Genomic DNA, 13,721 nt, shown 5'->3' on the forward strand with positions numbered 1-13,721 from the left:
TCCAAAATATATTAGGAGCTTTTTTATTTCAGTAAAACAAGGCTCCTGATATATTTTGGATAACTTAAGAAATACTGTACATTAAATATTAACAAGATCAGACTGGATCTTGTTAAAATCTTTTAAAAAAACACCCATATAAACACACCCAGATAGTGTACCAATAAGATTCAGTGAGAATTGAAACAGGAATGTTGTATAAAATACTGGTCTTCTTTATTTATAGTGGCATTGAATTACAGTGATCCCCCGCTCGTTGCGAGGGTTCCGTTCCAGGACCCCCCGCAACGAGCGGGTTTTCGCGAAGTAGCGCTGCGGAAGTAAAAACACCATCTGCGCATGTGCAGATGGTGTTTTTACTTCCGCAGCGCTAGCGAGGAGCCGAAGATTTGGGGCGGCGCGGCTGTTTTAAAACGTCGCCGCCGGCATGGGGGGCTTGCCAGCACCCCCCGGACCCCCAACCCAGGTTTGGGGGGCTGCTAGGAAGCCCCCCATGCCGGCGGCGACGTTTTAAAACAGCCGCGCCGCCCCAAATCTTCGGCTCCTCGCTAGCGGGCAGGCAGGCGGCGGACAAGCCGTTCGCTGGCGCCGCTCGCTCGCGCTTCCCAGCTGAGTCCTGAAGCGAATTCGCTTCAGGACTCAGGTGGAAAGCGGCGAGAATGAACGGCATGGGCACGGGACGCGCGAGCGGGCGGCGGACAAGCCGTTCGCTAGCGCTCGCTCTCGCCGCTTTCCAGCTGAGTCTTGAAGCGAATTCGCTTCAGGACTCAGGTGGGAAGCGGCGAGAATGAACGGCGTGGGCGCGGAACGCGCGAGCGGGCGGCGGACAAGCCGTTCGCTAGCGCTCGCTCTCGCCGCTTTCCACCTGAGTCCTGAAGCGAATTCGCTTCAGGACTCAGGTGGGAAGCGGCGAGAATGAACGGCGTGGGCGGGCGAAGGGCGGGCGGCAGCGAGGAGTTTGCGTGGGCGGTGGGGAAACTCCTTGCTGATGCCCGCCGCTCGCCCTCCCGCCAGCAAGAGGGGGAAGACCCAGGGAAGCCGCCCAGCAGCTGATCTGCCGGGCGCCATCTACGCATGCGTGCCCATAGAAAAAAAAAGAGCACGCATGCGCAGATGGTGTTTTGACTTCCGGGTTCAAAAATCGCAAATTACCCTGTTCGCAATGGTCGGGGACGCAATAACCGGGGGATCACTGTACTTCTCGGTGGTATTATCGTGAAATAATCCACACACTTGCACCCCATCCTCGGTGGTGCAGTGGTTAGAGTGCAGTACTGCAAGTTACTTCTGCTGGTCACCGGCTGTCAGAAGTTTGGCAGATCGAATCTCACTAGGCTCAAGATTGACTCAGCCTTCCACCATTCCAAGGCCGATAAAATGAGGACCCAGATTGTTGGGGGCAATATGCTTACTTTCTGTAAACTGCTTAGAGAGGCCTGCCAAGCACTGTGAAGCAGTATATAAATGCTATTGCTAATGCTATCCTATAGCAGTTTCATACTAAAATGCCTCAAACACACAACATTGAGCCACGCCTTTTTTCCATGTAATTAATACCATTAACTACCTAGATTATATGAAATCTATGTAGTTAATGTAAAACGTAAAAATCTATGTGGAATATAAACATAATCATAGACTATTTTTTTATATAGAAACATAGAAGACTGACAGCAGAAAAAGACCTCATGGTCCATCTAGTCTGCCCTTATACTATTTCCTGTATTTTATCTTAGGATGGATAAATGTTTATCCCAGGCATGTTTAAATTCAGTTACTGTGGATTTACCAACCATATTCTACGTAGATATTTACATTTTACATTAAAACTAGTCTTAGCTTGGTCAAACCAATAGTGGGAAAAAACAATGTATTGGTCAGTTTTGGCCTGACCTCTTTGCAATTCACCCCACAGATATGGGTGGTTCAAACGAAGAAAGGGTATAATTCCCATTTCATTTCTTTACAAAACTGACTATTCCTATAGATTTAAGTTTTGAAGCAGGATGTTTGCAGAAAAGACAAAAAAACCTGCAGTGCTTACACCTGCAAGACAGACCAGGTGTGACTGCCTCGATACATGGGTCCCATCTGCACATGCTGTGTTTTTGCTGAAGCTTATTTTTCTTCAGGATAAGAAATAAAAAAACAAACGCACCTATGCAATGTTTCTTGTACGTGCAAGGCTCAGGGCTGCCCTTTACTGTAAGCCAAACTGAACAGCTCTGGCTACGGGATTCAGTTAGGACAGTGGTTCTCAACTTTTCTAATGCCAAGACCCCTTAATACAGTGTTATGGTGACCCCCAACCATAAGTCTAGTGCCAATTCCCCCAACAGAGCTTTAAGCTTGTTAGATTGTTGTTAGCCGCCCCGAGTTTTCGGAGAGGGGCGGCATATAAATCCAATGAAACTTGAAACTTGAACTTAAGCTGATTGGCAGGAAGGTCAGAGGGACACCCCCACTGTAAACGCCTGATTGGTCAGATTGTAAAAATATTTTCCAAGACGCCAGAATAGAAGCTTTAGTTCCTAATTTCATGGGAAATTTGTCTTTTCCCATGGTTTTAGGCGACCCCTGTGAAATGGTTGTACAACCCCCAAAAGGGTCCCGACTCCCAGGTTGAGAACTACTATTTTAGGAGGAGGAGAAGCAATTTAAATAGAAATGAGATGGACTCAAAGGTGCCTCCCAAAAAATAAAGGCAACTGGACTAGTATTGTTTGGTTTTTTTCTTTGAGAAAGAAGAAGGCGTTTTGCTTCATTTTGCTTCTCATCCAAGAAACTTCTTCGGCTCTGATTGAATGGTGGCGAATGGAAGGATTGATATTCCTTGCAGTCATCTAATCAGTAGCACTCTCTCTGAAAATGGCTTGAGGCCACCTGAAGGTTTATCTGTGCTCTCTGGGTCACCTGAGTAGAGCAAATGGTCAGTTTTGTATCCCTCCTCCTCTGTTAAGAGAGAGATGTTCAATCTTAACCTAGTACGAGAGCTATCCGGAAAGAAAGGTTACAAGGCATGTAGCTCTCACAGGGAAAGTTGGGATTTCTACCATGTAGCGGGAAGATCGTTAGCGCCTCATTAGGGCTGGAAAAGAAAAGCTTCAAAAAAAAAGTTACATTTGGAGTATAAGACGCACCCAATTTTTCAGTCTCTTTTAAGGGGGAAGGTGAGTCTTATATTCCGAAAAATATGGTGAATCCTTCTGTTCTCGACCATTCAGTCAGAAATGAAGAAGCTTCTTGGAGGAGAAGCAAAACGTCTTCTTCTTCAAGGAAAGAAACCAGTCTGGTTGCCTTTTGAAGAAAAAAGTACTGTTGAAAGAACTATGGCCTGGATGACTGAGAATCACCACAGATGAATGAGATGGACATTTACAGGACTCAAAATAAGAAGACCGGCTTGTACAAAGCGTGGAATGTGTACAATCTGATCAAGTATGAAACCTGAATTTAAATGTTTAGTAGCTGCCAAATATCTGTTACAGCAACCATTCCTGAAATACAATAAAAATATAATTTCTACCTTGGTTCATCCTAGTTTTTGGAGAGTCAACAGTCAAGTTCATCTGATGCTTATTCCTGTGATAAAAGATCTGGAGTTTTGCTCAAAGCAGTCAATTTTTATCTCATTCTGTCACAAGCATCAGAAATATCTCTCTTTCTTCTTCTTTTACTCCTTCTCTCTCTCTCTCTCTTTCTTTCTCTCCTCCCCGAAAAGTAACTGGGTGACTTGCGATTTCTTTCTCCCTCTCTCTCTCGCTCTCCCTCCCTCCCTATTTCTTTCTTTTTCTTTCTTTCATTTTCTTTCTCCCCCCCCCCCATTTCTCTTTCTCTCCCTCCCTCTCCCTCTCATTCTTTCTTTTTCTCTCTCATTCTTTTTTCTTTCTCTCCCTCCCTCCCTATTCCTTCCTTCCTTCTTTTCTTTCTCTCCTATCTTCCCTAAAAGGTAACTGGATGATGCACAGGAGGCAACAGGTATGGCAGGCCAAACATTTCCACAGAAGCAAACACTTGGAAGGAAAGGAATCACTGAATCGATTTTCCCTTCCTTCTTCAACCGGATGTCTTCCCCATGTATTAAGGTTACAAACTGCCAAAATTCCCAGCCAAAATGGCCCAGAGACTTGGAATTTATTCTTTTTAAATCTAGAACTATGACAAGAAGGAAATTTGGGGAAGACAGATAAGCTCCTCTGCTTACTCAGTATGGCAAATAAGTAGTGCAATCAATTATCTCCCTTTCTGTGCATTGCCTCGTTACTTTCAGAAATAAAAACACTGATCAGGTGCATTGCAATGATTAAGCTGAAGCGTAAAGATGTCAACATTAATTAATGCATTATCTGGGAACAGCAAGTCAAGGAATTACAATAACCCAAAGCAACAATAGATTTTCCTTTCTCCTCTTTCTCGCTGATTTATACCTACATCAAATATCAAAACATATTTCTTAGTCCCAAAACAGAAAGCCAAAAATATTGTATATGGTAAAACAAAGAAACAAGCAAAAAGGCTTCTGGAAAGACAAATAGGTTGGGATGAAACAGGGACCATTATTACTTTGTGCCAAATTTTATCCCTGCGAGTTTCCCTCACATGACCAAATGCTTATCATTTATTTTGATAGAGAACTTATTTTGTCTGAATCATATTGTGGAGGAAATTAAATAATGATACTTTTAAAATGCAGTTGCCAACTCTTTACCCTTTCATTATAGAGACACTGTCCTTAACAGTAACGACCAGTTTTGTTACTGTTTTGCATTTGATGGAGCTGTTTTGGACATTTAAGAGTTATTTTAAAGCCCTTCATGGCATCGGACCAGAATATCTCCGGGACCGCCTTCTGCTGCACAAATCCTAGCGACCAGTTAGGTCCCACAGAGTTGGCCTTCTCCGGGTTCCGTCGACTAAACAATATCGTTTGGCGGGACCCAGGGGAAGAGCCTTCTCTGTGGCGGCCCCGACCCTATGGAACCAACTCCCCCCAGATATCAGAGTTGCCCCCACCCTCTTTGCCTTTTGTAAGCTCTTAAAAACCCACCTCTGTCGTCAGGCATGGGGGAATTGAAATATTCCCTTCCCCTAGGCTTATAAAATTTATGTATGGTATGACTGTATGTATGACTGATCTCTTAAATTGGGGTTTTTTAAATTTTTTAATATTAGATTTGTTTACATTGTCTTTTTACTGTTGTTAGCCGCCCCGAGTCTGCGGAGAGGGACGGCATACAAATCTAATAAATAAATAAATAAATAAATAAATTTTTAAAACACAAAACCATATTTCACTGGAGAATTTTTTAAATATTCATGACACACTTAAAAAGCGGTTTTACCCAAACTAACATTTGAAGTGGGAACTCTTGATTCATGTTTCCCATTTAATTTTGTTGATTTCACGATAGCTAAAAATTGGAAAGTGCTATTGTTGTGCATTTCAGGAATACCCTGTTTCTCCCAAAATAAGACAACCCCTGATAATAAGACCAATCGGGCTTTTGAGTGCATGGCAAATACGTCTAGGCACATATTTCAGGGTTCAAAAAATGTAAGACAGGGTCTTATTTTCAGTGAAACACGGTACATCTAAAATATTACCCGCCCCCCCAAAAAAACCCATCACTATAGTCAATAATGTAGGGTTACGTGAGCAATTAAAGTCATGATTTTGTAAACTCAGATCTATCCAGGAGTTCTCTCAATCCTGCCCACAGAACCAAGCACTGCTGATACCATTTATATTTATATATGTTTATGCTGGAATTACTGGAGCTGTTACCCACTTCCAATTCTCTTTACTGCAACGCTATAAAACCAAATGCTGTCTGAGAACTCAAAACTTGAGATCCTAGACTTCCAAACAATTTTATTTGACGTTTTTAAGGTTAGGGGGGTGGGGTTTGCACGTAAACAAAGATGCTCTTTCCACCAAAAAACACTTTCGTTCTCCTATACAAATGCTTTTTAGTGGAAAATGGCATAATTCGCATATGCAATTATGTTCAAAAGACAGACCCTCATAGCCCACCTTTCTTCTTCACTGGCATTCTTGCTGTTGCTTCTGGCACTGGATGAAAATGTTTATGTAGTGTAGAGTCCTTCCAGGATTACTGTATCTTGGGAATTCAGAAATCTGCCACCCCACTGAAAACGGTTAGGCTTAAAAAAGAGGAGTCTTCATCTTCCCCCAAGGATGCTCGCAATTCCTGAAGTTAAAAAACTTCCCACACTACCAGGAAAAGAGCAAGTCAGGGAGGGGAGTTTTTAAGAGAATTTCTGCCAGAAGCAATTGTCAAAATCTGCAAAGTATTTCCCGAGCTATAAAAATATATCGGAGAAAACACACACATCCGTTTACAAAAGTGTCTGCGAATCCCTCTTCCAACCACGAAGGATTGTTTGCGTAGTGTATTCAGAAGTTAAAGTGAATGTTCCGAAAAATAAAAAATGCAATTAAGGCACACAGTCCAAAATCTTGGCAGTCTCAGTATTCCACAATCCAAAACCGCTCGACCCCCGTCTGAAATAATCCAAAGAAAATTCTAAGGAAGCTGGAAGCAATTCGATTTCTTTTTTCCCCGGTGCGGCCACAAGGATCTTTAGGCCGTTTGGACGGACATCCTGATCTTCTGGATGCAGGAAAGTAAGCTCCAAAGTTTCAGTTGGTTTACACGCACAGCCGGTCACTTTCATTTGTAGAACTCTCCGCTCAGCCTTCTGGTCTGTAACATCTCTCTGATCCTCTTGTATTACACCCAAGAGGATTGAAAGCAATCCCTTGGCATGGAATTATTAAAGCAACAGTGCTGTTCACAGGGCAGGCTGGTGAAGTAAACAACACGGAGGAGTCGGGGTGACTGAGTTCTGGTCATTTCGCGCTTAGCTCAGGCGCAGCAACCACCTGCCGAGAAAGGAGCAGAGTTTTAACAAGTTTCCCCTCCTCACACCCCCACGATGAATTGAAGAACTTTTCTTCAATGTCATATATAGGTAGTCCTCAACTTACAGCGGTTCATTTAACGACTGTTCAAAGTTACAATGGCACTGGGGGGAAAAGTGGTTTATGGCCATTTTTTTCACACTTATACAAGATTTGTAGCATTCCCAGGGTCATTTATTTTATTTATTTGTTTGTTTGGATTTCTATAAAAATAATAAAGGCAGAATTTTTTAAACATTTTTTTAAAATTATCCAAGATCATCGTTGGTTCTATACGGTAGGCTTCTTACAGAGTGTGATGTGGATAACAGATGGAGCAGAAGGGGGAACTGGCATTCTTGGACAATTTTTAAAAATCTGTTTTCTGGCTTAGAACCTGTTTTTTTTTTTTTAGAGTAACTATTTTTACACAGTTTTTCCTTAGGTCACTACCATGGCTCTCTACAGAAACAGATGTGCAAACTTTGGGGAATAAGAACTGCATTCGAATAAGGAACCAAAGGCTAAGCTCTAAAAAAAAGTGAGAGGAGAGCAAATTATTAGAATTACCATATTTTTCAGAGTATAAGACGCACCCTTTTCCTCCCTAAAAGAGGCTAAAAATCCAGGTACCATTTTTCGAAGCTTTTTTTCCCCAGCCCTAACTAGGTGCTAACGATCATGCAAGCTCTTGTTTTACAGGTTCTTTCATTGTTACTCTTTACGAAAAATGTTTTCTAAGCCTTAAGTCTTTACAGGTTTTTTTTTCATTGCTCTAACTTGCTCCAAATGTTTCTTTCCAACCCTAACCAGTTGCTAACAATGTTCCCAGCTCTTACTAGCTTGCGAGGTCTTTCATTGTTACTCTCTCCAAATAAGGTTTTTTTAAAAGCCCTAACTAGGGGATAAAATAATGTGCTGAAACAGACCAGACTAAGGATGCTAGCTGGATGAATACCTGGTAAGCAGATTCTTTTCCCTATTTTCCTCCCCCCAGAATGAGGTGTCCTATACTCCGGTGCATCTGATACTCCGAAAGATATAGTAAGTTGGAGAGAGGAGTATGCTTTTGAATTTTTGACAGATGCGTGCAAAGTAATTTTGGAGAGGGGTGGAAATGAAGAAAACTGTCCTGTTAAAAAAGACACACAATAACCCTGTGAAAATTCAAGAGCAGTGATGACATGACTATAAAAGGAATGCACTTTCAAAATCGTACAATCTCTCCTCCAATGCTTTTAATGCACTGTCAGAATTTTAGTCCTGCGCTTTTTAGGAGCATCCTCTGCTCCAAAAATTCAGCAACAGCAGCAAAATAAAGAAGGAATGCTATTAATAGAGCACTGCACTATAAAGCACTGCACACCAAGAAAACTAGACATAAAAACAATTGTTTCCCGAACGCCATCACTCTGCTAAACAAATAATTCCCTCAACACTGTCAAACTATTCACTAAGGTTGCATTACTATTACTATTTGTTTTGTCATCGTTCCTATCACCCATCTCCTCCCATTTATAACTGTATAGTTGTAACATTCTTGTTTGTATCCTTACAATTTATATTAATATTGATTGTTTCCTGATTGCTTATTTGTACCCTTTGACAATCAGTAAGTGTTGTACCTGATTCTTGACAAATGTATCTTTTCTTTTATGTACACTGACAGCATATGCATCAATGACAAATTCCTTGCGTGATCAATCACACTTGGCCAGTGAAGAATTCTATTCTATTCTAAACATTGAAGATGCTGAATTGGAAGGTTATGTAAATTTGAACACTATCTCTACATAAGCAAAAACTGAGGAATGACAAAGTTTAAAAATCATGGCATGCCTGAGATAGAGAAAAATAAGAAAGAAGGGGAAAAGAGAACTTAAAATGAGCCCCTACAAGAAGCAATGTGAGTTTATTACTCACATTGAGTACCAAGGTATTGGGCGGCACAAAAGTCGAATTAAATAGTAAATACTAAAAAATTATTGGCAATGTGGAATGAAGGACCAATAAGATGATAAATTAATTAAATAATATAATTTTTATTGATTTTTTTACAATTTTACAAAAGACAAAACATAAAGCATAAATTGTGCCATCACCAAAAAGAAAAAGAAAAATTCCCTTCACCAGGGAAGATTCAATTTTTTATCCTTCATTTGCTTCATCTCTGGGTTACATTGTTCATTCTTTATAAAGTGATTGAATTTTATTTCTTACATTTGCATCGCTTACTGATGTTAATATATAATTTTTGACCTTCTCCCACCGCCTCATTGTTGCTGCTAATTTTTCTTCATTATAATTATGTAGTCTAATTTCCATAATTAATGATGAATTAATTAGCAAAATCTGAAAGGAATCTTGATCAGCAGGCCCTAGCAAAAACTGATGTGCCCAGTGGCATATAGAGACAAAATTTAAAAAAAATTAAGAGGCAGCAAGGAAACCTGCTAGAAAAGAAAGCAGAGATGGATAATGGACAGGACTATGAATACAGCAACAGACTACATGAAAATGAGATTCGGGGCAAGTCAGGGTGCATCAGGGGAGAAAATAAAAGATGGAGAACCATGCAGCAGGAAAAAAAATAGCAAGAATCATCAGCATGATGGGACTAAGATAAGAAGCGAGGGAGACAGGTGGGTCAACGTCTAGACAAGGTTTACACAGGGAAGGTGAGCTGAAACCTGCTGGTGGAACTGAACTGATCTTTTCTACCCATCCTATCCGAAGTGGCAGGAGAGACATGCTCTGGGCACTGTCAGCTATGACGTTATCAACTGGTGATGGTGAGAGGAGATCTTTTCCTGCCGTAGTACCCACCCTTTAGAACAAAGGTCTCCAACATTTTTGGCACTAGGGAACAGTGGAAGACATTTTTTTCCATGGACCTGCAGTGCAGGTAGGTGGGCATTATGCTTCTATGAAAATCTAATACATGATCAGAGGTGGAGCCAAGGCGGTGATGATAGAGCTGGGAATGGTTGCAAATACAGAGGAAGCTTCACTTGTTACCCTGCTATTCACCTCCAGCTGTGTGGCCCGGTTCCTAATAAGTCGTGGGCTGGTACCGGTCCGTGGTCCAGGGATTGAGGACCCCTGCTTTAAAACATCGTCACTCAAGGTTAAAGTGGCCCTAAATCTGTTGGCGTTTTGTAAGGCTTTGAAAACTTGGCTTTGTATCCAAGTCTATGGCCCTGGGTATATCACAGAGTCTGTCTCCTGACTGTCTCGTGGACTGATTATATTATGACCTGCTGCTTGTAGTTATTTTTATTTTCTATTTTTATATTGTGCATTTATGTATTTAAGTACAATGAGAACATGTGCACCGTGACAAATTCCTTGTGTCTACAATCACACTTGGCCAATAAAATTCTATTCTACTCTGGAATGGAACGGACTGGAATAGAACAGTTTATTGGCCAAGTGTGATTGGACACACAATGGATTTGTCTTTGGTGCACAGGCTCTCAGTGTCCATAAAAGAAAAGATACATTTGTCAAGAATCATGAGGTACAACACAATGATTTTCATAGGGGTCAAATAAGAAATGAGGAAACAATCAATATTAATACAAATCTTAAGGATACAAGCAACAGGTTACATCCATACAGTCATAAATGGGAGGAGATGGGTGATAGGAATGATGAGAAAACACTAGTACTAATAGTAAATCATTTGACAGTGTTGAGGGAATTTATTTATTCATTTATTTATTCAATTATTTGTTTAGCAGAGAGATGGTGTTCAGGGAAAAACTGTTCTAGTTGTCTTGGTGTGCAGTGCTCTAGCTCTATTCTACTCAATGCTCTCTACTCTACTTTATGCTATTCTATATTCTATTCTATTAATTATAAGACTCCTAGACTCACATAAAAGTACAGGTAGTCCTCAACTTACAGTTCACTTAGTGACCGTTCAAACTTATCTCAGCACCGGAGAGAAAGTGACTTATGATCATTTTTCACACTTATAACTGTTGTAGCATCCACATGGTCACATGATTTACATTTGGTTCCTGGACAACTGACTCACATTTACGACAGTTGCAGTGTTGCAGTGTCATGTGATTGCCTTTTGCGACCTCCTGACAAGCAAAGACAGCAAAGAAACAGGATTCACTCAACAATCGTGTGACTAATTTAAACGGTTGCAGTGACTGACTTAACAAATGTGGCAAGAAAAATAATAAAATGTGGCAAAACTCATTTCACAAATTTCTCGCTTAACAACATACATTTCAGTTGTGGTCGTTGAGTTGTGAACTACCTGTCCTCAATATATAGATGACAAATTGTTGATGTTATCTACTTAGATAATGAAACATCTGCACAAACACAACCAATAGCAGAGAATACCAAGGACCCCTTACGTAAAAGTGAGGTGGACAACTATAGAAATCAAATCAATACACAAATACTTCACTTGGATGCTTCACTTGGCTACCAAATTAAATCATTTTCTGGATTAGCACAATGTACTGAATCTTGAGTCTGCAAAAATGCCAAGTCGGCAAACCGAACCATTAAAACCAAACCCAATAAGCTAGCTCTTGTAACTTTATTATTTTATTTTATTTATTTGTCAAACAAGTATTGTATTATAGTACATACTAACATAACATAACATAAGTAGAACGTAGTAATAGAAAGGATAATAAGACAGTAGGACAGGGACATTAGGCACAAAAGTGCACTTATGCACAAACCTTACAGACCTCTTAGAAAAGGGGAGAGGTCAATTGTAGATAATGTAATAAATTGATTGATTGATTGATTGATTGATTGATTGATTGATTTGATTTGTATGCCGCCCCTCTCCAAAGACTCGGCGCGGCTAACAACAATAAAGAAGACAATGTAACAAATCTAATATTAAAAATAATCTAAAAAACCCCAAGAGACCAATCATACAAACAAGCATACCATGTATAAATTCTATAAGCCTAGGGGGAAGGGAAAAATTTCAATTCTCCCATGCCTGACAGAGGTGGGTTTTAAGGAGCTTGCGAAAGGCAAGTAGGGTGGGGGCAACTCTGATATCTGGGGGGAGCTGGTTCCAGAGGGTTGGGGCCGCCACAGAGAAGGCTCTTCTCCTGGGTCCCACCAAATGACATTGTTTAGTCCACAGGACCAGGAGAAGGCCAACTCTGTGGGACCTAACCGGTCGCTGGGATTCGTGCGGCAGAAGGCGGTCCCGGAGATATTCTGGTCCGATGCCATAAAGGGCTTTATAGGTCATAGATAATGTAATTGTAGATAATGTAATAAATGTAGATAATGTAAGTTAGTTTCATCCTTTTAGTTGAACCAAGCTGTTCAGATGGGAAGCAAGGAGAAGAGCAAATGAACGTCTCATTTTAGGAGAATGGAGACCAAAGAAAAAAAGAAGAAGAAAAAAAGATTGCAGGGACTAAAAGCGAAAAGAAAAGCAGCAAGCGAGGAGGCACAATCATGGTGGGAAGAGAGGGTTTTTTTAAAGCAGGTTGCAAAGTGGGTGGGAGTAAATGATAAAAAAAACTGAAGCGTCAAGCGATGGGAGGCAAGGATGAAGCAGAATTCAAGGGAGGGATGAAATCAGTGGTTCCCAACCTTTTTTTGCCCATGCCCCACCTAAGCATCTCTAAAATCCTAACACACACACCTCCCATATAATTCTTACTATTCAAAAAGCAAACTCCTACTCATGCGGAGGAAGCCTAAAAAGGCCATTAACTTAGTTAAAACAAGGTTCCAATTGCCCCTATTAAAAATCAAATTTCCTCCCTGTGGGGCTTGAGCCCCACGTTGAGAACCAGAGGATTAAATAAACCATTTAATTTAATAATACATTCTATTAATTAATAAACCCACCTAAATAAACCAAGAAAAAGGGGGCTGAGCAGATTGTAGGATAATGAGAAAAAAAGCATAAAACTGGGGATGTCAAAATGGGGCAAGGAAGAGTTGTGGGAGAGGAAGGACTCAAGAGCCAAATCTTCTTAGGTGGTGGCGGGGAATGGACTACAGGAACAACAAGTCTCCTTTCCAGACTCGCATCTGCCCCATCTTTCCCAACTCAGGATGATGGAGATTGTAGTCCAAGGCATCCAGAAAGGGCCTGGTTAGCCCAACCCATTTTGGGGAGAACGCCAAGTAAATCCTGGGAAGGATGGAGTGGCAGAGTTAGGACAGGCTTGCCGGGAACGATGGGGCTTCCACACGCCAGAGGGATTAACCCCGACACGCCCCCCTGGCTGGGAACGATGGGGAGTGGAGTCCCTGTCACGGCGAAGCGCAAACGAGACATTGACAGATGGGTTTTTTTTAATTTTGGGGGGCTGGGGAGTGGCAGAGTCAGGACAGGCTGCCGGGAACGATGGGGCTTCCACACGCCGGAGGGATTTATCCTGACACGCCCCCCGGCTGGGGATGATGGGGAGTGGAGTCCACGCCGCGGCGAAGCGCAAATGAGCCATTGACAGAAGAGATTTTTTTTTTTTTTGCATAAAGATAATTATTACCGAGCTGGCAGCTGAACCTTTCGTCGCAGGGGGGCTCCGCGGTCGGGGACGGAAGGTGGAATTAAAGCCGCTCCGTCCGTCCGTTTCAAGCCGGCCAGATGGCTCGCCCGCCCGGCCGCGCCGGCTCAACTCCATCTGCGTGGAAACCGCGCCAAGAACGCCAATGCCGCCGCCGTCGTTAGCCTCATCCCCGCCGCGGCCATCGCCTCAAGCAAGCGCGGCCGCTTCTCTGGCCCGGCTGATTAAAATCGCCTCAGCGCGGGCCTGACAGGCAGGCGGGAGGAGGA

General features: G+C 41.9%; 1 protein-coding gene across 1 annotated transcript in view; it reads right to left on the bottom strand.

Annotated features, from left to right (window-relative positions):
- Positions 1 to 13,715, bottom strand: part of DLG2 (discs large MAGUK scaffold protein 2) — a 1,028,485-nt gene extending 1,014,770 nt beyond the window's left edge. The window contains exons 1-2 of the mRNA XM_070749573.1: positions 13,435 to 13,715; positions 6,035 to 6,907 (exon numbers count right to left, since the gene is read on the bottom strand). Coding sequence (XP_070605674.1) covers positions 6,035 to 6,053 — 19 coding nt within the window. The 5' untranslated portion in view covers positions 6,054 to 6,907; positions 13,435 to 13,715. The remainder of the gene's footprint in view (positions 1 to 6,034; positions 6,908 to 13,434) is intronic.
- Positions 13,716 to 13,721: the final 6 nt, after the last annotated feature.

This window comes from Erythrolamprus reginae, chromosome 4 (genome assembly GCF_031021105.1).
Source record: "Erythrolamprus reginae isolate rEryReg1 chromosome 4, rEryReg1.hap1, whole genome shotgun sequence".
Taxonomy (NCBI): Eukaryota; Metazoa; Chordata; class Lepidosauria; order Squamata; family Dipsadidae; genus Erythrolamprus; species Erythrolamprus reginae.